The 25,704-nt window shown below is 50.5% G+C and overlaps 1 protein-coding gene across 4 annotated transcripts in view; it reads right to left on the reverse strand.

Moving 5' to 3' along the window:
* Positions 1 to 25,704, reverse strand: part of Atp9a (ATPase phospholipid transporting 9A (putative)) — a 95,346-nt gene that overhangs the window by 42,383 nt on the left and 27,259 nt on the right. For all 4 annotated transcript variants that reach the window (XM_021192206.1, XM_021192207.1, XM_029536335.1 and 1 more), the window contains exons 2-9: positions 25,096 to 25,240; positions 20,807 to 20,920; positions 19,990 to 20,098; positions 14,535 to 14,593; positions 12,938 to 12,989; positions 10,973 to 11,067; positions 5,877 to 5,957; positions 4,343 to 4,418 (exon numbers count right to left, since the gene is read on the reverse strand). In XM_021192206.1, coding sequence (XP_021047865.1) covers positions 4,343 to 4,418; positions 5,877 to 5,957; positions 10,973 to 11,067; positions 12,938 to 12,989; positions 14,535 to 14,593; positions 19,990 to 20,098; positions 20,807 to 20,920; positions 25,096 to 25,240 — 731 coding nt within the window. The remainder of the gene's footprint in view (positions 1 to 4,342; positions 4,419 to 5,876; positions 5,958 to 10,972; positions 11,068 to 12,937; positions 12,990 to 14,534; positions 14,594 to 19,989; positions 20,099 to 20,806; positions 20,921 to 25,095; positions 25,241 to 25,704) is intronic.

Genomic DNA, 25,704 nt, shown 5'->3' on the forward strand with positions numbered 1-25,704 from the left:
TCCCTCCCTTCCCCCTCCTCCTCCTCCTCCTCCCAGGTACACAAAGCCAAGCCCTCACTCCCTCTAAGAGGAAACATACTTCAGAAGAAACATGGTGTATACAAAAACTCTCAACCAAGCAAAGCAAGCATTTTCCCCACACTGCCAACACTCTCAAAGACCAATGTCATCTGGTGTGGGCCAGAAAGGGGAGAGATGGACGGCTGCACACATTGGTAGCTAGTGTGTAAAGTGGCACCATCTATTCTGGTGAAAATTTAGCAGTACTGTGGAAGCGTAACAAAATGCTCAGAGCCAGATGATGAGGAAGCCAGGAACTGTGTCCGTCAAGGCAAGAGGAAGATGCTACACCACTACCCAGCGGAGGCAGGGTGTGGAGAGAGGATGGTGGTGTGTGCCCTGTCAGAGCTGAGGGCATCTAGTGAAAAGGTGAAGGTAAGGAGAGGCAGGTCTGCTGAGAAATCTGAAAATGAGCACCGAGTTCCCTGCTGGAGGAGGCAAACGCCCCCTCCCTCCCCCTCAGGATCATGTGGCAAAGAGGTTTAAAGACATCTGTGAGGGGGACCCCTCCCAACAAGGCAGGGTTGCAAGGGAACAAAGACCAGAGTCTAAAGTCCTTGGGCACGCCTGTAATGACCCACAATGAGGCTCCTCTCAGAGGCTGGGCAGGCAGATGGCCGAGCAGGAGGGCCCTGCACATGGAACTCAGCAGGTTGCCCGTTCTGGGGAAGAAGGGCACCCCACCCTCAGCCTGTGGCTGGAGCAGGTGGTTAGACAGCGGAACCTCAGCCCAGGGCCAAGCTGAGGTGGCCATGTGGCCATTCCTCCTTACCTATGCAATGTGGCCCTGACTGGACGCCCACATGTGCTCGAGGGAAATGGTGGTGACAGGAACAGCACCGAAGGGCGCACGCCCTGCTCCAGCCCAGCCATGTGGGGTATCACCAACATGGCTCCAATCACCCGATGGTTCCATGAGCTCAGCACTAAAGCTCTGTTCTCCGAGAGACTGGCACCCCTGGTCTGTGTGGCTGTGACAAGGAAGAGTCAGGAGGCCACTGCTGTGCCCCTATCTGGTCCACAGCCTGCTTTCCAGAGTGTGAGTTCGCCATCATCATTCAATGAGTTTCTCATGTAGCTCAGGCTGCCCTTAAACTCACTCCATAGCTAAGGATGACCCTGAACCCTGATCTTCCTTCCTCTACATCCTGAGTGCTCAGATTACAAGTATAATCCCCACATCTGTCTACCTGGTGCTGGGGATCAAACCCAGGTCTTCATGTTCACATGGGCTACACAAGGGCTCAGTCAGCGTCCTGCTGATCGTCTCAGACTACCCCTTTGCCCCACCGAGCCCCAGAAGGCAGTGATCCTGCCTGGTTCCTGGGTTATTCTGTGACCCTTTTTTTTTTTTTTTTCACACAGCCAGACCCGTGTGGAGCTCCCAAAAGGGAAGTCTAAAATACTCGCAGTAGTTCAGCCTTGCTATGATACCCCGGCCGGCACTGATCTGGGGTCAGAGCACACACGGGGCATAGAGCTCAGGAGTGACTGTGTGCTGGTCACGTGCCAGGACAAGCTCACACCACAGACTCAGGAGACAACCCACGAGCTGGCCCTTTGTTATCCAGTCTGGGAAGAAACAAGCTAGAACTCAGGGCTCTGAAACACACAGGCTGCCCAGCCCCGAGACTCCCCAGTACCTTCCACTTCCATCTCCTGGCAGCAAATATTGGTTGCCATGGCAACCGCATCCTCTGCAGATGGATGGTAGCTAAAACGCAGCTGGACTTTCGGTGCAACCTGGCAAGCTTTTCTGTTCTTTAAACTGGCACTGGGTAACAGTGGGCTGAGCAGCATTGGGAGAGGGTCCCAGAAGGAACACAGTAAGGGAGTCCCTGCAGGCTGAGTCCAGTATCACAGGGAAACAGCTGTGTTCTGAATACAGTTAGCTGTCTACCGGGTGACATGCAGGAAAAGGAACCTGAGGTGACGAGGAACACGGGAAATGCCTAGGTCATACTCACTCTAAATATTCACCCGCCGAAGGCCCAGCGGGTGGGACTCTAGAGCACAGAATGCCCGCCTGCTCTCTCTTCCCCATCAACAAGAAGAACACACAGTCCAGGAGGTCCCATGAACTGCTTGAAATCTGTCCCTTTTCCAAGATCCCAGTTTGCCTACACTCTTCCCAGGAGATGGCGCCCTGTGACTGTGTGACCCTGAGCAAGAGGCTAGCCCACTCTGGGATTCAGTTCCATGGTCCATTAGACGTCTTTACCTCATCTTGTTAAAACCAGAACAAGGGAATGGTAGCAGAGCTCTGTGAAGTGCCTGTTGTATAAATGCTTTGACATTGACTGTCTCCAGGCAACAGACAGGCAGCAAAGGCCTGCGGGAAGGGAGAAACAGTAAGACTCTGGACTGTCAGCTCTGCCGACCTGCTGGATCCAGGAACCACACGGTCAGAGAAGCTGAGTCCTGAGCTGCCTCTAACCTCCATACAATCACCAGTGTGGTGCAGGCTGCTCCTAATTCAATTCCCAGCACCAACATGGTGGCTCACAACCATCTGTAAGTCCCAGACCCAGGGAATCAGACGCCCTCTTCGGGCCTCACCTAGTAAGTGTCTTCTTTTAAAAAGAAAGAAAGGAAGGAAGGAAGGAAGGAAGGAAGGAAGGAAGGAAGGAAGGAAGGAAGGGAAGAAAAGAGAAAAGAGAAAAGAGAAAAGAGAAAAGAGAAAAGAGAAAAGAGAAAAGAGAAAAGAGAAAAGAGAAAAGAGAAAAGAGAAAAGAGAAGAGGAGAGGAGAGGAGAGGAGAGGAGAAGAGAAGAGAAGAGAAGAGAAGAGAAGAGAAGAGAAGAGAAGAGAAGAGAAGAGAAGAGAAGAGAAGAGAAGGAAACTTGAAGAGAAAGAAAAATATAAGGACTATGACAGAAAAAAACCGACCCTGTGGAAACAAAGATAGCTAAACCCCCAGGCAGTTGCGAACATGGTAACACTGTTTCAGTTTTTTGTTCTGTGTTGTGTTTTTTGCACTGGCTATCCTAGAATGTAGATCAGGCTGGCCTCCAACTGACAAGAGATCCCCTTGCCTCTGACTCCTGAGTGCTGGAATTGATAGTATGGTCATCAAGCCTGGTCTTGTTTTTTGTTTATTATTTTTAAAGACAAAGGGGGCAGGGAAGGGATAGAGAGGTGGCTCAGAGGTTAAGAGCACTGATTGCTCTTCTAGAAGTCCTAAGTTCAAATCCCAGCAACCACATGGTGGCTCACAACCATCTATACTGGGATCTGATGCCCTTTTCTGGTGTGCAGGCATACATGCAGGCACACTACATACATAATGAATGTGTTTTTTGTTGTTTTGTTTTGTTTTTTAAGGCAGGCAGGGGGAGGGGCCTCACTGTAGCCCAAGCTAGGCTTGACCTGGTACCCTCTTGCTACAGTTGTTAAGGACAAAGAGAAACTCGGGCTACAGAGATGCTCAGTGGTTAAGACCGCTGCTCATGCAAAGGACCAGAGTTCTGTTCCCGGCACCCACTCGGGTGGCTTGGCTCCAGGGGGTTGATACCCTCTTTGCTCACACATCCACATTCACATAAATAAAAACTGCAAAGTAAAGAGAATCTTAACCCTTTCAGTTCGATCATCTGAGCCTTAGGAAGCCTCAGGATCACAAGTGTCGACCAAGCAGAGGCCTCAGGATCAAGGGAACAATATGAGAGCCTCAGGGCATGGCGGGAGTGGAGGTGGGGTTGGCAGGGCGGGCATGGGCTGCTGCACGTCCTGTGAACCCTAGGACACCTCAGGCCCCAACACTGAGGCCAGGTCTAGGAGGCCCCAGGAGGACAGACTCTTCAGGACCAATCTCCCACCCACTTCAGGAAAACTGGGGGCCTTGCCCACTACGGTGCAAATACAGACTCCCTCTGGTGTTTTCAACACAGACCTAGACTTCCCAGCACGCTCCTGCCTCTGCCCGGGGGGGGGGGGGGGGAGATGGTCCTTGCAAAGAGAACAGTGTCCGTGGACACCGCTTCCAACCAGAACGCCCACATCACTTCAACTTTTGGTACTATGATGTCAACCTCAGTGAGGATCATAAGCCTTTCCTAAGTGAATGCTTTAGAAGGCCCACAGGCCATGTGTGTCTGTAAGTGTCTAAGACACAATCAGATGTCACTTTAGGGCCCTGGAAATGCTGCGCCCATCAGGAAACTCCATTGGACTGGCAGTTCATCTCCCAGCTGATAGGTGACGATGCTGATAGGTGACAATTCTAATTCCAGAGGGGCTCTTCCCTGTTCCAACAGCTCCCACATTCCTTGGCCACGTCTCACCTGATGCTATGACGGTGCCAGCCCACAGCGTGTTCTCGATGCTCAGACTCTCACTGATCGGAGGGTCGCTGTCTTCCTGAAAAGACCAAACATACATGTTTGCTGACGTCATCCCTCGCTTTCCATGGGTATTTCCCAGCACCTCCCAAAGATATCAACTTCCCACGGTGCTCAAAGTTTGACAAGGCATAAATCCTGCATAAATGACAGGTTTGGTTTGGGGCTGTCAGGGGTGACAGAGGCTTGTCCAGAGTACGCAAAGCCCCGAGTTCCATCTTTAGCATCACACAAACACAATCACACACACACACTCTCACAAGTACATGCATGCACACACATACCACACACACAATTAGGTGGCAGTCTTGCCTTACACAGTGCCTTACATCTTCTAATTTCCACACTTGAGAGGCTGAGGCAGGAGGGTCCTAAGTTCAAAGTCACCCTAGATACCTAGAGAGAGATCTTAACTCCAAAAAGGGAGGGAGGGAGGGAGGGAGGGAGGGAGGGAGGGAGGGAGCGAGCACAGGTTTTGTGGCTGTGGCTGTGGCTGCATGCTACAGTGTTTGCTGACCATTCAGGAAGAACTGGGTTTGATTCCCAGGACCAGAAATGGTCATCTTTTACATAGAACTAACACAAATTGGCTCATATACTTTACTTTTTTTTAAGATTTATTTATTTTATGTATATGAGTACACTGTTGCTATCTTCAGACACACCAGAAGAAGGTGTTGGATTCCATTACAGATGGTTATGCTGGGAATTGAACTCAGGTCCCCTGGAAGAGAAGTCAGTGCTCTTCACTGCTGAGCCATCTCGCCAGCCCCTTACTGTTTTTTAAGATTTATTTTTGCAACCAAGTGGAGGTGGTACATGCCTTTTATCCCAGCACTTAGGAGGAAGGGGCAGCCTGGTCTACAGAGTGAGATCCAAGAAATCTAGGACTACACAGAGAAACCCTGTCTCAAATCCCACCCACCTCCCTACACACACACACACACACACACAGACTTATTTTTGCTAAGAGTGTTGGTTCAACTCTGAAGACAGAGGCAGGAGGATCTCTGAGTTTTGGGGCAGCCTTGTCTTCAGAGTAAGTACCAGGGCTATCCAGTGAAACCCTGCCTCAAGAGAGAGAGAGAGAGAGAGAGAGAGAGAGAGAGAGAGAGAGAGAGAAAACGAACACAGGCCATTTAACTTTTGTTTCAAATGTGGATTTTAATCTTATATTCTAAAAATAGCAAATTCAGATTCACTTTCCGTTATGAGAGACTTGGAAACAGCTTAAAGTCAGAGCTAGCTCACAGGGCTTGATTTCTTTGTGGTCTGTTTTGACAGGCTGGCTATGAACTCACAGCAATCCTCCTGCCTCAGCATCCTGATTATAGGGACATGTTGACACACCCTGCCGGCACAGAGGATCTGCGAGCCAGAAGAGGCTTTGGTAAGGAACCTCAGATAGACGCAGCAGTGTGCAGCCTCAGGCACCGTCAGGGCCACACACCCTAAGACTGGATTCAGCTCCACTCACCCTGGTGAAAGTCCCCAGGAAGTTGTGAATGTCGATGTTGGGCTCTTCAGCGTACACATAGGACCGGATCTGCAGGAGGTCCTGTTGCAGAGGGAAACACATGGTTAAAAACAGCAGGCAGGAGCCAAGGTTTCAAAAGTGGTGTTTCCCAAATAGACCCTCAAACAACAGAGCAACACAAGTGAGAAGATCCTCCCTTGGGCTGTGTATGAGGTGCCATGGACAAACCCCACACTCCCTGTACACCTACCTGCTGAGCTCATCGACCCAGCCCCGGGTACCCTGCAGAGAGCAGCCAGAGGGCCTGGGCAACTCAACCCTGACCTGCGACCTGCAAACTGCGACCTGGGACCTGTGCAGTGTCTCATCATAGTGGAACCGCTGCTCCCATTTAACAAGAGGCCCTGAGGAGGACTTGAGAGCCTCACATCTGTTATGATGGCAATCAAAACCAGACAGACAGGGCTGGAGAGACGGCTCAGCAGTTAAGAGCACTGACTGCTCTTCCAAAGGTCCTGAGTTCAAATCCCAGCAACCACATGGTGGCTCACAACGATCGGTAATGAGATCATTTATAATAATAATAATCTTTGGGCCAGAGTGAGCAGGGACTGACTGGAGCAGACGGGTTGACCAGAGTGAGCAGAGGTCCTAAATTCAATTCCCAGCAACCACATGAAGGCTCACAACCATCTGTACAGCTACAGTGTACCCATACAGAAAATAAATAAATCTTAAAAAAAAAAAAAAAAAAAAAAAAAAAAAAAAAAAAAAAAAAAAAAAAAAAAAAACCAGACAGACAAGGACTCAGAGAGACAGCACGGCCTGTGTGGACAACAGCCTGGGCTCCCTAAGGTATTCCACAGGAAATTACCACAGGTCCCTGGAACTCCATTTCTGAATGCACGACCCAAAGAACTGTGTTCTTCCCTGTGAGTTATTTGTGAGAGCTGAGAGGGACAGAGCAACCCAGCTGTCTATCATGGAGCAGTGGATAAACAAAGCTTCAGACATCATCACTCAGCTCTAAGGAAGGAAGCGACCCTGCAGCACACTACACACAAGGTGAACCTTGAGAAGGTGGCCCTGAGAGGAATAAGCCAGTGTCACACACAAGACGGCACACGACTTCAGTTGCGTGCAGTCCCTAGAGTAGTTAGAGACAGAAAGCAGTGGTGACCAAAGGCTGCAAAGGGGAGACATCACAAGTCTCCGAGTCGGGCGCTGGTGATGGTCCTCAACAAAGGAATGTGTCTATTGTCCTTATATACGGGTTAAGACGGTAAATTTTAAAGGGAGAGGGGGAGTGTGTGTGTGTGAGTGTGTGTGTGTGTGTGTGTGTGTGTGTGTGTGTGTGTATACACACCATGCGTGCATGCCCACAGTAGCCAGAAGAGGCCTTCTGGGAACTGAACTCAAGTCCTCTGGGAAAGCAGTTGGAGCAGCTGACCCATCTCTCCGGGCCACCAAGGTAAATTTTATATTATGTGTATTTTTTTTTTTTTTAAATAAACAAGAACTCAACTTCAAGTAAGAAACAGGATGAGAGAGGTGAGTGGCGGCAGAGCTTCGTGGAGAAGACAGCTGTGTGAGACCACAGGGACAGGGAGGGTGGCCTCGCCCTCAAAAACAACGAATATGGGGATGGGGGGGTGGGGGGGGCCTGGGAAAAAAGGGCAGACAGAGGGCGGTGATAGGGAAGCCCGGAAGTGCCACTCTCGGTGGGAAAGAGGGAATTCATTACATCTATTCTCCTTATTTTGTGTGTGCATCTCCAGATGGGAGATGTCTGTCTCTGTCTCTGTTTGTGTTGCCAGCTATTTGACCACACTGTGATTGTGTTATTTGTGTTATTTATTGTGTTATTTGTGTTATTTACTGAAAAAAAGCTGTAGCTGTGGTGCTGGGTGTTGTGTGGCGTGGCGTGGCTCTCTCAGCCTTAGCACACACCTGTAATCCCTCTGTCTGAATGAAGGTAGAGTTTGCTTGTAGAAGGAAGCACCCATGTTTGAAAGTGACGTCAAACTGAGTGGCAAAGTGAAGTATTATTTTATTTGCTTATGGATTTAGAGATTGGACCTCACTTAGCCCAGGCTGACCCTCAACTCACTATTTAGGCCAAGGATGACCTTGAACTCCTAATCTCCCCACCTCTACCGAGCTGAGATTTGAGGAGTGGGCCACTATGCCTAGTTTATGTGGTGCTGCGGATCAAACCCGGGGCTTCATGCATGCCAGATGAGCAATCTACTCAGCGATGACAATCCCAGCCCGAGACACATTATGCTAAGCAACACACGTGGAATACAGCCCAGGGCACACGTGAGGCCCTGGATCCAGCTGAGACACAAACGGAGCACTAAGCAAACAGGGCTGCCAAGTTATAAGAGCAGCTGAGGGACAGAGCACCAGGCTAAAATCTTCAGGGCCCTGAACACGAACCCTAATACTGCCCGGGCCTGCCCAGTGCACACATGTTAATACAATCCCTAATACTGCATGGGTCTGCCCAGTGCACACATGTGTAAAGGAAATGGATGCCTCATGACAGTCTTGCAAGATTATACAAATGCAAAATAATAATAATAAATTTTTAGTGATCTCTGTGACAATTTGAATGATTTAAGACTGGGCATGCAGGCACTTAGGAAGCAGAGGCAAAAGGGTCAGGAGTTTGAGGCTAGCCTGGGCTACAAATTATAATCCTGACTTAAAACAGTAAAAAATAGTAAATAAGTAAATAATTCCAAAAACAACCAGGCCTTCAAGCAGACTGGGGGCAGCAAACAGCAATTGGAAGGGTCTGGTAGCAAGTGAAGGCACTGGCCGCCCCTCAGTCCCTCAGGCAGGCTGCACCACCCAGGAGGTACTGCGGATCCCAGCACTGAGACACTGCGGATCCTGTGACTGATAAGAAGACACCTGGAGATTTCCCTGTACCTGAGCTGGGGAAAGTCGGAGCTGCAGGGAAGGAATGTCCTATCTCCATAAACCATCTCCCATGGGTCCTAAGGCACACATCCCAGAGCCCTGAGAAAGATCTGGAAAGATCAGCGCCACTTCACAGAATCCCCTCTGGAGAGAAGATAGGCATCTCTGGGAGAGGCTAGGGGGCGGGGCTGCTCTCTGTCCCCCACGGCTTTCGACCCACACAGTTCCACTGTTTTTTTTTTTAATCAAAAATAGACTAAGGAGCACCGGGACAACTGCCCTGCTCGATCTCTTCACTCCTGACCAAATTCCCTTACTCTTTAAAAAGCAAAAGTCAAAACACGAGACCACTGCTCCTCTCGATTCCTTAGGTCCAAAAGGCAATTACTGTCCCCTGACACCAGAGCCAACAGGATCTTATCTATTTTTAATGTCCCCAGTGCAGGCAAAGTGAGAATCTATTAAACCAGGAGGCGCTTCCAATCTGGGGCGGCAGAACACTCTACCATCTTTGCTTCTGACTCTGGCACCAAAACCTCCCACCGTTCTGAGGGTCGGGTTCCTTTCTCTGGGCCCCGCAAGACAAGAACAGAGTCCCATCCTTAGATCAACCCTCTCATAGGCAGGGAGGCTGCCCGGGCTCTTGGAGCACAGCCAGAAACTCACTCTGGAGTTTCTCATTTAAAATGAATCAAGTAGGAGCTGGAGAGAGGGCTCAGAGGTTAGGAGCACTGACATGTTCTTCCAGAGGTCCTGAGTTCAAATCCCAACAACCACATGGTGGCTTACAACCATCGGTAATGGGATCCAATGCCTTCTTCTAGTGTGTGTCTTAAGACAGCTACAATGTACTCACATACACTAAATAAATAAATAAATAAATCTTTTGAAAAAAAATAAAATTTTTTTAAAAAGTTTTAATCGGCTGCTGTGACAAGCCTCTACACGGGGGCTGCGCTCTGTGGCCACCTAGTTCTATGTCCCAGGGCACAGCAGGGCACAGACTGGTCAGTGGCTGCTGGCAGGATCCTGCCTGGAAGTGGGTCAGAAGGAAACAGTAGGCAGGGCCATCAGGAAACGGTGACATGTGGCTCTGTGGTAACAAAATCACCTGGCACATGTATGCGCAAGATTCTGCCTTCAATCCCCAGAGCAAAGGAAAAAGAGGGGAAAAGCCAATACTAGGTAAAAACAAAAGTCAATACAGCACCCGCAGACTAGAGAGACACTGCGCTCAGAGCCCGTGTGAAAGACCTGCCGCCACGCACGAGCAAGGGGCCAGCGGTCAGGAGAGGTCAGAGGAGAGACAGGGCGTGGGGCTGAGGGCAAGGGCAAGGCCTGCCGCTGTCTTGGTCAGTGTTCTGTAGCTGGGAAGAGACACCATGACCAAGGCAGCTCTTATAAAATGAAAGCAGTTACAGTGTCTGAGGGCGAGTCCATTACCATCATGCTAAGGACACGGTGGCACACGCGGTGATGGAGAGGCAGCTGAGAGTGACACCCCAGTCTACAAAGGCTGGGAGAGAAACTGGGCTTCTCCAACAAGGCCATGCTGCTCCAATAAGGCCACACCTCCTCCTAATCCTTCTCAAGTAGAGACACGCCCATCCCTTTGGCTAACCTTTTGTGTGTGTGTGTGTGTGTGTGTGTGTGTGTCTAACCATTCTTATTCAAACCACTGTCCCTGCAGCCTCAAGACAAGCAGTTCTCAATCTGTGGCTCAGGACCCTTTCAGGGGTTGTGTACCAGATATCCTGAGTATCAGATATTTCCATTATGATTCATAACGGCAGCAAAATTACAGTTATGAAGTAGCAACAAAATAATCTTATGGTGGGGGGGGGTCAGTCACCACCGCATGAGGAGCTGTGTTAAAGGTCGAAACATTAGGGCGGCTGAGAAGCGCTGATGTGGACACACAGCGGAAGGAACGACTACAAGCTGGGTCACTCTCAGAAGCGTCCACTCCTCCTGTGGGTTGGGGCTGCTTTCGGTACGGCCAGGTAAGGGCAATCAACATGGGCTCAAGCATCTCCAGTTCCCCACCAGCCCCACTTCACATGCTGTCCCCCGCCCCCACTACCCCCTGCCTGAGTACATCTGGGTGTGAGAACCAGGCTGCGATCTAGTGGCCTGCATGCGGCTCTTTGAGAAAAGCGACTCACGGCAGCTGTGGGGAGCCTCTGGGTGCAGGCCACCGGGAGCCGAAGCTTCCAGTCTGTCTCTCCATCCAGCTGATCCGTGCGCAGGAAGCAAGAGCCTGCGGAGAGATTGGGCACTGTCTGATGTCTGCAGTGTAAGCGCAGAGCTCGGCTTCCCTCAGCAGCTCTGGGCAGTGCCCGCTGTCGTCCTTGAAGAGACGGCCCACCAATGGCCAGCAACTCACAGAGAAAATGAATCTCCACTTCTACGGGTTCTGGGTTCAAATCCTCTCAACCATTCACTCGCTCTAGGATAGGGTTAGGCCCTTGACCTTGCTGAGCCATCATGGGCCTTTCTATGTTACAAAAAGGAGATGTGCCGCCCGCTGTAACAGTCCAGTAGGGTAATGGGACAGTGGCCAACACAGGATGGTCACTCCTGTGAACATTCCCAGGCAGGGATACAGGAGTTTCCAGACCCCTTCTCAGGACTATTTGGATTTGGATGCAATGTTTGTCAATCACTGGCTTTGTATCTCAGAGCCTCCGGTTCCAGGGATGTAGGAATGGAGCCGGTAAGAACCTCCAGGACTCTTAGAGGGGCTAAAAAGCTAAGCTATGGGCTCAGGACATGGCTTCTGAAAAAAACATGCCAGGGTCTGCTCTTGCTGCAGAGTGACCCCAATAACACAGAACCCCCAAACCCACAATGCTTCCAAACCCAACGTGACTGACTGATGACTGACTTAGACAGTCTCTAATATCCCAGAGCGGCCTTGAACTTCTGACCCTCCCGCCTCTGTTTCCAAGTGCTGGGTTGGCAGGTCTGTCACATGCCTGGTTTATGCACAGCTGGGGATGGGATCCAGAACCTGGGGCCCACTGGGCAAGCACTCTGCCAACCCTGAAACTCTACAAACTTCTAAAGAAAAACTCTGTACCATAAAGTTTTGTTTCAGACATAAAATCTTAAGCCTACAGCACTTGTGGTCCCCTGAGGGACACTGAAGAAGTCAGGCTTGCACATTCTAGAGACCTCAGGCTCTGTCAGCAGGTCAGACAGGAAGTGAGTCCAGCTCACTGACACGCAGTCACTTCCGAGCCTGACGAGCCTTCCGGGTCACTTCCAAGCAGGAAGGCTGGGGAGAGGGCTCAGTGGGTAAGGGGCTGGCTGTGCAGAGGTGAAGGCCCAAGCTCAGATCCCCAGAGGCCACATAAAATGGGGTGCGGCAGGCCGTGTATTCCCTGCCTTCTTACTTCAAGAATAGAAGCGGAGACAGGAGAATCCCTGGGAGCTCCAAAAACTTCCAAGTGCTGAGGCAGACACAGACAACCATGTGGGGTTTCTGTGTGATTTCTGGCTTTTTTTTTTTTTTTTAATAGGACCTTCCTGTGGAGCCCAGGCTGGCCCCCAACTCCATGCAATCCTCCTGCTTCAGTCTCTGGAGAGCTGGGATGACAGGCATAAATCAGCCTGCCTGGCTTTACCGTGCTGTTATTTCTGTTTGTCCCGCGGGGGAGGGTGTCACCCGTACGGTGCAGACACGGGTGTGGGCTGAAGGACAACCTGGAGGGATTGGGCCTCTCCTTCTACCGTGAGGGTCCCAGGGATTGCAGTCAGCTACCGGGCTTGGAAACGCACATCCTACCTGCTCAACCGTGTCACCTGCCAATTTTGTTTTGTTTTGTTTTGTTATTTTATTATAAGCTTGGGGTTTTGGCTTGAGAGCCCTCAATGACCTGGACTTGTTAGGTAGAGTCTGGTCTCGAACTCCCAGGTCTGACTCTGCCTCCCAAGTGGGGGATTATGACACCATGCCCGGTCAAATTTTCTGGTTCTACTGACCGAAGCTCATGGGCCTACAAGCACCCAAACACTTTGAGATGTCCTGGTTCGCCTGGGAGGCCCCACAATGACATCCACCCTGTGACATTTGCAAATATGCTGCTGCCAGATACGGTCACTGTCCCTGCCCGTCATGCACTTACCGTTCTTCTCTGATGTCCTCAGGAAGATCATGTCAGCAGGGACCCGCTGGTTCTGGGAAATGAAAGGAAACGGGTTAGCGTGACAGCCATAGGGCGGGGTCTCACCCTGGCCCACTGTTCTTTTAGGCCTCAGTCGTGGCTAAGCACAGGGCTGCTTTGTCTGCAACCCACAGAGCCTTGCACGCTCTTAGCATATTACTAACCACCACTACCCAGTCACCTGTTAAAAGGAATGTCCCTTCCTGGGGTCCCTAAACTGCTTTCAGCCCTCGAACCTGTGGCTAGAGCCACCCTGTCCCTCACCCACAGCTACAGGCAACCTCTACTGCCTCTACCCCCACCTTCTCCTCCTGTGTGTACATGTGTGTGTGTGTGTGTGTGTGCGCGCACGCACACACGCACAAGTATATACATGCAAGTATACATATACATGCATTCATCTGTGGATATGCATGCAAATGCTTGCATGGAGGAGAGACGTTCTTGGGTTTTTATTGTTGTTTGTCTTTTGTTTTGGGTTTTTGGAGATGTGATATCACTGGCCTAAAACCTGCCATGGGGCCCAGGGATCTGCCTGCTTCTGCCTGCCCCCCCTGCCCCGTGCTGGGATCACAGGTGCCTCCACACCCAGCTCTTTTCACACAAACTTGAGTCCCGTTCATTCTCTGGCGGTGAGCACTTTAGGGACTAACCCATCGCCCTGTCCTCTAGTTTGGCTTGCAGCAGGTTGTCAGGAAGGAAAGTTGTGTAACTAAGGCCAGGTGTGATGTGTAGGCCTTTGACCCCCGCAGAGGCGGATCTCATTTCAGAAACAAATAGTAAAGAAATAGGAATGAATCCAGGGCAGGCAGCAGTGGCCTGTGTGGCTGTGCTGGGAAGGGATATGACCAGAGGGGCTCTGCCCCCAAGTACCCCAGGTTCTCTCAAGTTAACTTAGCCATCTCACGAACCAGCCCCATTCAATCCCCATAGAAACAGGGTAAGACAGGTTCTTTTTTCTGACCAATTATGATCCCCAGACACTCCAGACACCTCCCCCAAACCTCTCACCTTCCAAATACAGACAGTAAACAGGTGTGCCAGTGTCTGTTCAATTGAGAAGCATTAACCCAGACATTTAACAACTCTCCACAGTGTCTGCCCCATAAAACGGCTGGTAGACCCCGAGAGTCAGGACACTCAGGTTAATAGTTCGATGAAGGTGGGTTCAATAAATATTTTTAAGTGTCAATGTGGCGAGCTGTCTTGTAGAAAAGACATTATCATTAAGTGGGGGAGAGGGGTGACCCCCCTCCAAACAACACACCAAGAAGAAAATCAAATGTACCCTCTGTTTATGATTAATTATAAGCAGGGCTACTGGCTCCCCAGCTTATGGGTGCCTTAGGGAAATCTTTTTGTGTTCGTCTCAGTGGGATGGGAGTTTTTCTTCCCAAGGCAGAGATATATACTAGCATTTTGAAGAGTTCCTCCCCGTCAGTCTGGTCCACCAGATGCACAGAGCAAGGCAGGGCTCGACCCGGTGGGCATGGACCGATCCCCGTGTTCCGTCTCCCGCTGACGCCCAGCCCCTGAGAAGTTTCCAGCCTTAACTCACCTTTTCCACAAGGATGAGATCTCCCACCTGGATGTTTGAACTCTTCACCTTTACAGTCCCTGCAAAGCAACAGACCGACAAACACATCACTGCCTCAGACCATTTAGATTCTACCAGGCAGCGAGGCGCGCACATCCCACCTCTGTCTCACTAGGAGGAAGCCTCCCTAGGCTGCAGTGGCTTTGGAAGCCCAGTCTCCACGTTAACAGCGCACCAGGAGAACTAAAGCTCTTCAGGAGAAGTGGGCTGCCCCTGCCGTAAGTTAGCATTTCTAAATCAACCAGTAACGGAGCTCAATTATCATTCACCAATGGGTTAAATATATCACAATAAAGTGCACAGGTCTGGGGAGACAGCCCAGTGGGCAGAGTCCTTGCCATACAGACATGAGGACCTGAATCCCATCCTCAAAAACCTACGGGAAAGTCAAAGAGAAAAGCCAGAGAGACATCTGCCACCTTTGAGGGAACCGGTGCTGTTCCTCACTGTGAGATCCTATCTCAAAATAAACAAAAAAGCCTTTTGATTGAGGGTTAGACAATTCCAGAAATGGAGAAATTACAGGAATTTCTTAGTGCCCAGTGGAATCTGAAATGGAGACTTAGCCTGAGTTGTTTTCCTGCTCCACCAGGGGGCGCCAACAACACCAGGCAGGAAGGGTTAGAGCTCTGGTGGACGCCAGGCTCCAGCATCAGACAGGTACCTGAAGCCCTGCCCCACCCTTGGCTCCAGTGAATTCCTCCTCAGGAGCTCGTCCCAACTTTAGCGAACTTCACTTACAGTCTCTGGTTTTATTAGCAAATGTATGCAATGGCCTAACCTTAACGACCACACCGGGGTTCAGCTCGCCACCAATGGTTAAGCCTAACTTACTGCTGAAGCCGTCACCCCTGGACCTGTGTGTCTGTGAGCTTGATAGAGAACAGGCTCTCGGGGGCTCAACAGGGATTCATCCTATCAACACTGAGGTTTCTCTCTAAATCCTTCACACTTTTTCTTTTTATAATAAGCATGAGGTAGGTTGCTTTTCCAACTAGAGATAAATATATAAAAAATATATGTATACAGACATACACACAAACACACATATATATAATAAACTAACTCAAAAACCTGAAATGCTAGGCCCACAGTCTTTTCCTTCCACGTCCAGCCCTGAGGTATGATCAGTTCGCTTAGACTCCCTCAGGCCATTCGCTCTACCTCAGCAGAGCCTTTAGTCCAGCATGTCTGCAGTCACTAGGCCTCCCCAGCAGGATAAGCCTCCCCTCAAGCAAGCCTGCTATCCCTGCCCCAGCCAGCAACGTCTCCAGCGGACCAGCGGACCCATACATGACCCATACACGACCCATACACGACCCATACATGACCCATACATGACCCATACACGACCCATACATGACCCATACACAACCCATACATGACCCATACACGACCAGACACTTGTGTTGCTTAACCAGGGACTGTCACGGGGAGGTGGCAGAGAGGATGAGTCACAGGTCAGCAGCTTCAAGAGAGACCCCAAGATAGGAGAGATGGCTCCTGAGTTAAGAAACCTGGCTGCTCTTCCAGAGGACTAAGGGTTTATTCCCAGTACTCACAGGGTGGCTCACAACCACCTGTTAACTCCAGTTTGAGGGGATCTGACACTGTTCTCTGGCATCCACAGGTACTGTGCACACGTGGTGCACAGACACACATACATGCAAAACACCCATACACTTAAATAAAAACATAAAAACTAAAGAAAGCGATCAAGAGAGCCCTAGACCCACACCTGCTACAGTAGTGATGCCAAGCATTAAGTGTGTATGGCCCACCTCATACATGGTGGGTGGTGGTGAGGGTGTGTGTGTGTATGTGTGTGTATGCACGTTTGAGTGTGTGCGCACGTGCGAGTATGTGCTTGCGCACGTGTGTGGAGACCGATGACAACTTTCAGAGTTTTCTCCTTCCACTCTGAGTCCTGTGGAAAGGACTTAGCCTGTCGAGCTTGGCGACAAGAGCCTCTGTGCACTGAGGTGCCTCACCAGCCCTGTTTCATGAGGCACTGAGGAGAGAGAAGCCGTCTTCAGTGGCTGGGACCGACTCCCAAAGTGAAAGACAATTTAGAATCCACAACTCCTAAGCGAGTATTAACCCCTGTCTTCCAGAAAGGAGGAAGAGAAGGGGGAAGAGCAGGAGGAGGAACAGAGAAGGGGGAGGCTGGGGCAGCACAGAAACGTGAGCAGAAAGCAGGAGAGCAGCCAGGGGAGGAGCTGAAAAATCCTTACTGAGGACCAGCAAGGTGGCTCAGTGAGTAAAGGGGTCTGCGGCCAAGCCTCACGATCTGAGTTTGATCCCAGGGACCCACAGGGTAGGAGAGAAGCAACTCCTGAAAGTTGTCCTCTTACCTCAACACACACACACAAACACACACATACTCACACAGACACACAAACACACACATACTCACACAAACACAAACATGCATACACACACACATTTCACACAAACACACACACACACATACAAACACACAAACGCACACAGTTTTAATTCTTAAATTTTAACATGGGATCTGCACTTAGTCTTGTACTGAGCCCTGACTAGTCAGTCTACAGCCAGAGGAGACAGTGCCAAAGCCTCCTCAGTGAAGACCCAGAGCCCGTCCACCGCTAGGCCCTAGGACTCCTCCACACATGCATTTTATGTATGTATTTATTTATTGTGCATATGTGTTGTACACATGTGCCACAACACGCATGCAGAGGTCAGAGGGCAACTCCTTCCACCATGTGGACTCCTGGGGTTGAACTCGGCAGCAAGCACCCTTACCACTGAGCCACCCTGCCAGCCCTAAGGCTAGGTTTTGTTCTTTTGGTTTTTTTTTTTTTTTTTGGGGGGGGGGGTTATGTTTTGTTTTGTTTTTCTTCAGTGCACTGTTGGAAACTCCAACAGAAGCTGGGGTGACATGGAAAATTCTCCAGACGCTGCCCTGATCATTAATCGGCCACTTTCCCTGCCTCACCCCAGCAGGCTCGCAGGCCGTGTATACCCGGGACAAACAGCCAATGAGCACAGCTGTTTATTTCTACAGCGCTGGCCCCCATGCCTTTCATAAGCATACCAGCAGGGCCGCAGCGGCCTTTCATGGGTGACAGCCCTAGAATAAGAGCACCCTGTCTCTGGCAGGGAGACACCAGATGTTTCCTTGGACTGAAGCCCATAAGTGACAACTCAGAAGGATCTGCACACGCTCCACCCCCACCCACCCCAAGGAAGGAAACCATCCTTACACAAATTCCAGGGCTCCGGCCCACGGGGGCCTGTTTTTTGACCCCGAACACTCGAGTTACAATTCTATTTTTCATGGTGAGCACAGGGCAATGGCTAATGGATCACTCTCTAATCTAAGTGTGGCAGTGAGGAGCTGTCAATTCCACTCCTGCGTACATTTCCTGGGGCTGACATCAAAGTACCTCCTCCCAGCTTAAAGGTGAAGTTTTCATATTCGAATGGTGGTGGTGGCGGCGGCAGTTCCAAACCCAGGAAAAGACTCACTAGAAAAACAGGCCAAGGCTGCCAAGTGCTGTCAGGAAGCACCTCTGCTTAAATCAGTTAAGAACCAGACAGGGAGCCTTTAATCCCAGCACTGGGGAGGCAGAGGCAGGTGGATTTCTGAGTTTGAGGCCATCTGCCAAGTCTTCTTAGCATCTTTTCAACAACTGGGTGGAATCAAAGCAGGAACCTGAGACGGGAAGCTCGGGGGAGGGCTGAAGAACCATTCATTACAAATCGAAGCACAGAAGACGAGCCTGGCTGGCTGGCTGGACTCCCAGGGCCTTGCTCTGGAGAGAGCCACCGGTTATCTCTTGGTATTTTTGTGTTAGCAAGAGGGGACTAATAAACATAACTCCAGAAAGCCCTATGGAGGGCTCTTCTGACCAGCCACGTGGAAAGCCTCAAGCTCCGGTCTCTGTAAAGCCAGGGGCCCGAGCTTTTCAGACCACCAACCTGGAGAACGACTTCAAACAAAACAGAACATTTCCTAAGCATGTCACCCCCATGTGTTTCCAAGGAGGGAATTCCCCCGTGGTCTCTGACTTGGGGACAGGCTACCTGACAAGCCCACTATCCGAAGCATCTCAAAGTCGCTCAGGTATCCAGCTGATCTCTCTCACAACTCCTAGTTTCCTGAAAACAAGACCCTTTGATGTAAAATAATGCTCCTTAGCCAGGCTAAATTAGTTAGTTAGTTAGTTGTTAATTAATTAGTGCTCCTTGCTGCTGAGTGAGGTCAGTAATCTCAGGGCACTTAACTCTTCCTGCCATCAGCCAGGTCAGCTAACCTCATCTACATCCTCTCATTCCAAAGCACGCTTGAACCGGCTGTGGTCGGAACCACTGGCTGGGATCAAGTCTGGGCTTCTCCAAAGGTGGGTATGGGTGAAATAGCTCAGCGGGTACCTTGGGTACCTTGGTACCCACTAAGTGGGTACAACTTCCATCCTGGAACCAACACAGCAGGAAAAGAGCCCTGGCTCCTGTAACCAGTCTTCAGACCCCCCCCCCAAACACACACACACAGACACATACACACAAACACACACAGACACATACACACAAACACACACACACACACACACACACACACACACACACTTTTTAAATATAATAAAGTTGAGACTGGCGAGGTGGTTCCGAGATGCCACACGGGTTCTAGAAACTGAGTCTCTGTAAAGGCCGTGTTTTCCAGTGCCGAGCCATCTCTGAGCTCCCACCATGTATTCTGAGATGGCCTCTCACTGGCCTACGTCTCATCTATTCCAAAAAGTCAGGAGGCCAGTAAGCCCAATGGGCACACCTGTCTCCACCTTCTGGATGCTGGGGTCACGAGCACACATATATAATCAAATCACTCCTGGAGTTTTACACGGGCTCTAGGGCTCCAACGCAGGTCCCCTGCTTGCATGGCAAGCACTTTATTGACTTGCCTATCCCCCCTAAAAGATGATTCTAAAAGCTGTTCTGGGGCCAGCAAGATGGCTCAGCAGGAAAAGGTACCTGCCACCAAGCCTAACAACCTGAGATTGATCCCAGGGACCCACGACGTAGAAGGACAGAAATGGCTCCTGCAAGCTGCCCTCTGCCCTCCATGGACACGCCATAAGACACTCAAGGTCTCCCCCATACTGCAACACACATATACAATAAATACATATCAAAACAAAGTGAAGCTGTTCAGGGATCACATGACCAGGAGGCTCCTTCCCTCCCTCTCAGCCGGCAGAGAGAACGGAGGTGTGAGCCAGCAAGCCAGATGTAGCCCGGGGTAACTGACAGGAGCACGGTGGAGGCAGCCTGAGCTTGACCTCTACTTGTCTGTGCAACTGTCCCAAGGCTGGACCCATGACACTGCTCCCCCAACCATCTGCAGCAGGTGACAAAGTTATAACCACACCCAGAAACTCACCTCGTGACGTGAGCCGGCTGTAGACCTGGGAGTTCATCTCCTTGTCACGCACATAGCATCGGATCTCCTCCACTGCCTCACGGATGATGGTGACAGCCAGCACGAAGCCCTGCAGAGACAAGGGGCAGGGTGAGCCCTGCTGAGACCGATGTGTTCTCCTCATACTTGGGACAGAGTAAGATAACTGTCATGGTTTGTATATGCTCGGCCCAGGGCGTGGCACTATTAAGAGGTGTGGCCCTGTGGGAGTGGGTGTGTGGGTGTGGGCCTTTAGACCTTCATCCTTGCTGCCTGGAAGTCAGTCTTCCACTAGCAGCCTTCAGATGAAGATTTAGAACTCTCAGCTCCTCCAGCCCCATGCCTGCCTGGATCCTGCCGTGTTTCTGCCTTGATGATAGTGGACTGGACCTCTGAACCTGTAAGCCAGCCCCAGTTAAATGCTGTCCTTTATAAGAGTTGCCTTGGTCATGGTGTCTGCTCACAGTAGTGAAACCCTAAGACGGGCCTCCACCTGTGAGAACAGAGAGTCTGTCTTCACCTTGTAACGCAAAACTAGAACCACACCACAGAAGGCAGGTGGGAAGGCCCCGCTGAAATGGCGGGCGATACAGCTGACAGCTGAATGAATGCCCGGCAGACCTGACTGGGCACTGCCACAGTGTGACCCTGATGATACAGCATGAAGGTTAAGAGCAGAATGCCCAGTGTGTTGGCTTAAGAGCAACATGTCCCTTAAAAGGCCACCACTCAGGCCCTGAAGCCCAGGGAATGGGAACAAAGAACCTTCTGTCCACAAACCTGAGCCCGACCTACTCACCAGAGGAACCCAGTAGGTGTACAGGGCGCCGAGCCTCATCTCAGGGACGAACTGGGAGCAGGCAAGAAGCAGGAAGTAGAAGTTGAAGAAGTATCTGAACTGGCTGAACAACACCTGGAAGGAACAGAGGACGGGGACGTGAGCATCTTCTGAGCTTGGTGGGGCTAGGCAGGACCAGGGGGGAGGGGGCACTCCTGCAGAGAGCGCAGCTGATGGTGGTAAAGCTAAGGCTGAACACTTGTGTGTGGTCTAGGAAGGCAGACGTGGGCAACAGAAGTAATAGCTGCACGGGCTGGGAGTGTGGCTCAGTACGTTGTGTCCATGGCTGCCATTCCAGTCCCGTGTGCTCTCCTTGTCCCCACCCTGCCTCTGGGGTCTCAATCCCAGCGCAGTATAAACTCGTGTGGTGATGTGTGACGATAATGTCAGCGCTTGGATGGCAGAGGCAGAAGGATTAGAAGTTGAGGGCTAGCCAGGCACGGTAGTGCACGCCTTTAATCCCAGCACTCAGGAGGCAGAGGCAGGCGGATTTCTGAGTTCGAGGCCAGCCTGGTCTACAAAGTGAGTTCCAGGACAGCCAGGGCTACACAGAGAAACCCTGTCTCGAAAAACCAAAAAATAAAAAAATAAGTTGAGGGCTATCCTTGGCTACGCAGAAGTTCAAGATCAGCCTGGAGTATGTGAGACCCTGTCTCAAAAAGCAAACTGCCAACGTAAGGACAGCTGACTGGGAGAATCACATGGGGGGCACTACCATGTCAGTCAGGTACGGCAGGACACTTGTCTCACGGGACGGCTTACAGGAATCAGCTCTCTCCTTGCACCTCTTGGGTCTCTGGGATGGAACTAAGGCTGTCAGGCTTGGCAGTCAACATCTCGCCTGCTGAGCCAGCTCCCTGGTCCACATCTTATCCCTCTTAAGAGTTTTGTTAAATAAATAAATCTTTTAAAAAAGGGGGGGGGGGGCTGGTGAGATGGCTCAGTGGGTAAGAGCACCTGACTGCTCTTCCGAAGGTCCTGAGTTCAAATCCCAGCAACCACAGGGTGGCTCACAACCATCCGCAACGAGATATGACTCCCTCTTCTGGTGTGTCTGAAGACAGCTACAGTGTATACTTACATATAATAAATAAATAAATCTTTAAGAGTTTTGTTGCCAGGGTTACACAGAGAAACCCTGTCTCGAAAAAACCAAAAAAAAAAAAAAAAAAAAAAAAGAGTTTTGTTTCTGGACACAGGGTCTCTCTATGTAGCCCTGGATGGCCTGGAACTCACTATGTAGACTAGGAACTCACAGAGCTCTGCCTGCTCCATGTTTAATTTCTTAAACTGTGTATTTCAGAAGTACAACTGGCAACTCCAAACTCTGTTTGGGAACGGATTCTAATGAGAGACCATTACGCTGTAATCTGAAGCCAAAGATTATGTCTACCATGGGATTTTAAATTACATTTATTTATCTATCTAGAGGGGGCAGCGCACACTGCGGTGCATGTGTTGAGGTCAGAAGGTAGCATGCAGGAGTCAGCTCCCCTCCGTGTGGGTCAGACCTGAGTTGTCAGATCTCAGGCAGCGGGTGCTTCCACCCACTGAACCATCCTACCTGGCTGGTGCTTATGTTTGCTTGTCTGTGTTCCTTGAAACAAGAAAGAGTCCCGGCTGTACTCTAACTCACAGAGATCCCCTGCCTCAGCTTCCGAGTGCTGTAATTAAGGGTGGGCTCTACCACACCTGACCCACCATAGAAATTGTTCTAACTTTTCCTTTTAGATGTATTTGTTTTATTTTGTGTTTTGCCTGCATGCATAACTGAGTGCTACATGTGTGCTTGGTGCCCAAGAAGGCCAGAAAGGGACAGGGGATCCCCTGGAACTGGGGTTATACGTGGTTGTGAGGCGCTGAGTGGGTGCTGGGAATTGAACCCAGGTCCTCTGCATGTGCTCTGAGGACTGAGCCATCTCTCCAGGCACCGCCCCTCTCCCCACAATAGAATTTGAACAGCATAATGGAAGGCAGGGGAGAGAGGAGCTGCAGGCTATCATGGGTGGGGGAGGGGCTCGCTGGGCCAGCCCCGCCCTGAAGAGCTCTCAGAAAACTAACAGTTGCTGGGAGAGGGAGAAGCTTTCTTCAGTGGCGTGGCCACTGGTCAGGCACCCATGCTCCTGCCTGTAAAAAACCCTAATAAAGTTAGCAAGCGAGTCACCAAAAGGAAAAGGGAAAAGGAGGCCTGGGAGAAGGGGATTCTATCTGGGAACAGGAGGAGCCGGTGGGAATGAGAGGGAGAGGAGGGAGAGGAGGGGGAGGGGAGGAGAAGGGGAGGGGAGGGGAGGGGAGGGGAAAAGGGAGAGGAGGGGAGGGGAAAAGGGAGAGGAGGGGAGGGAGGAGGGGCAAGGTGGTGAACATGACCAAGATACATTATATACGTGCATGAGGCCAGTCATTATGTATAATATATGCTAATTTAAAAATAACACATGGCCGGGGTGGTGGTGCACAGTAGGCCGTTAACGCCAGCACTTGGTCTATGTAGAGTTTCAGGTCAGTCAGAGCTACATAGCAAGTCTCTGACTCAAAAAAAAAAAAAAAAAAAAGAAGAAAAAGAAGAAGAGAGAAAGAGAAAGGAAAATCCCTTCACACTGGCCTTGAGCTTCCTGAGCTACGGTGCACACATCCTGCGCTCACACGCAGCGCAGAGTCAGTAACTGCCCCTTCTCCTCCTTCCTGACCTGAGCTGGCTTCTGCTTGGCCCCAAGCAACCACAGATGCTGGACGTGAAAACTTTAAGGGCTCTTTGGAAAAGTCAGTTGTGTTGGATGGTATTGTGCCGGGGCAAACGCATTATGAAAGAGTGTTTTCCTAAAGTAGAAACAGATAAAAACAAGTAGGGCAGACTCCTGAAGGAAGGCGTAGCTGAAGCAGACACAGGTGAGAGGGTGCTCTGCTAAAGCAAGCGTGTGAAAGGACACGTGATGAAGGAGTCTTTGCTAACGACACGCATGTACTGGTCTGCCTTTCACTGTGTAGATGAGCTGTGATTGTTGGGACTCCACAGAAAGAAATGCATCAAAAAAAAAAATTATATATATATATATATATATATATATATATATATATATATATGACTACCTACAAATGAAAGTGTAAATATTGAACTGCTTGTGGACGTTGTACATCGTGGTGCGGAGCCTAGTGCGCACCACGATGTACAACGTCCACAAGCAGGGGCATCCGACTGCTCTTCCGAAGGTCCTGAGTTCAAATCCCAGCAACCACANGGTGGCTCACAACCATCCGCAACGAGATATGACTCCCTCTTCTGGTGTGTCTGAAGACAGCTACAGTGTACTTACATATAATAAATAAATAAATCTTTAAAAAGGGGGGGGCGGCCGGGCGTGGTGGCGCACGCCTTTAATCCCAGCACTCGGGAGGCAGAGGCAGGTGGATTTCTGAGTTCGAGGCCAGCCTGGTCTACAGAGTGAGTTCCAGGACAGCCAGGGCTACACAGAGAAACCCTGTCTCGAAAAACCAAAAAATAAAAAAAATAATAATAATAAAACTTAAAGTCAGAGATGTTCATCAATGGTGGTGAGTGTGTCCACAGCTTCAGGTTCATGCCCAATCAAGGGCAAGTGTTAAGGCTCTAGAATCCCTTGTGGGCATGTGTCTACATGTTGCTGTGTGTATGCACACGTGTGCACACATGTGCAGGGAGACCAGAAGTCAACACTAGTGTCTTCTGCAGTCATTCTCTGCCCTTTTTTTTTTTTTGAGGAGGGTCTCTCACCGACCTCATAGCTCTCTGACCAGCGAGACAAGCTGCCAGTGAGCGAACCCCAGGAATCCTGTCTCCTCCCTGGGTGCTGGCATTACAGCTGTGGGTCGCCATGCCTATATATATGTATATATATATATATCCTCCTTAGATGGTAGGATTAATCGTTTCCCCTCTGCACCTTTAGTCCCCAGCCCTCCTGAGCCTCGTCCCCGCCTGATGTTTCAGCGACACTGTGAGCACCACTGATGATCTGTTTTGGCATCCTGACTTTACACTGTCTCCAAAATGCCCAATTAACATGAAGTTGTTCTGTCACACAGGTGGACTGGCACAGTCCTGAAGACGGGGACATCCCCTGCTGGTGCAGCCCCTCCCAGACAAGGAAGATGAAGGGTCAGTGGTGAACAGAGCAGAGGACACTCAGGAACTCTACCACAGGGACTAGAGTCTGCTGAGACTGGAACCATGGCATAAAGTCATGGTGGATAAAGAAAAACGTGGCTGCACATACCCCAGGAAGAAACGTGAAGAAATTGTACTTCTGGTTGTTGATGACATTTCGAGGGTACCGCTGGTCCCTCTTCTCGGGGTGTCCCAACCAGACAGTACGGGGCCTGGGCTCCCCTCCACCGCAACATCTCAGCCACTCACAGCACCTGTGGGAAAGACAAACCCACAAGATCAAGACCATGCCCATGTTATCAAAGGCCACACCCCTGTTATCAAGGCCACACCCACATCTAAGTCACACCCACATCATCAAGACCATGTCCACACATCTAAGTCATGCCCACACCATCAAGGCCATGCCCACAAGTGCCCATGCCAGAGATTCAGAGCAAGGCCAAACCTAGACCATCAGGGCCACGCCCACAATTGTCCACGCTCCTCCTCACAATGCTTTTCTCTACAGGGTCCTGGCCAGGGCAGGGCAATCAATCTTCACTGAGTAAGATGCAGTGGTTCAAGGGGCTGTGCCCCTGTGATGGTTACTTGAGAAGATTCACCGTGAAGACAAGCCCCTGGGTGTGTCCACGAGGAAGGTTCTAGATGGTTGGGAAGAACCACCCTACATGTGGGCAGTCCCAGGAGCGGGTGGACAGCATCGTGGGCTCCCAGA

The sequence above is a fragment of the Mus pahari genome, chromosome 3 (genome assembly GCF_900095145.1).
Source record: "Mus pahari chromosome 3, PAHARI_EIJ_v1.1, whole genome shotgun sequence".
NCBI classification, from domain to species: domain Eukaryota; kingdom Metazoa; phylum Chordata; class Mammalia; order Rodentia; family Muridae; genus Mus; species Mus pahari.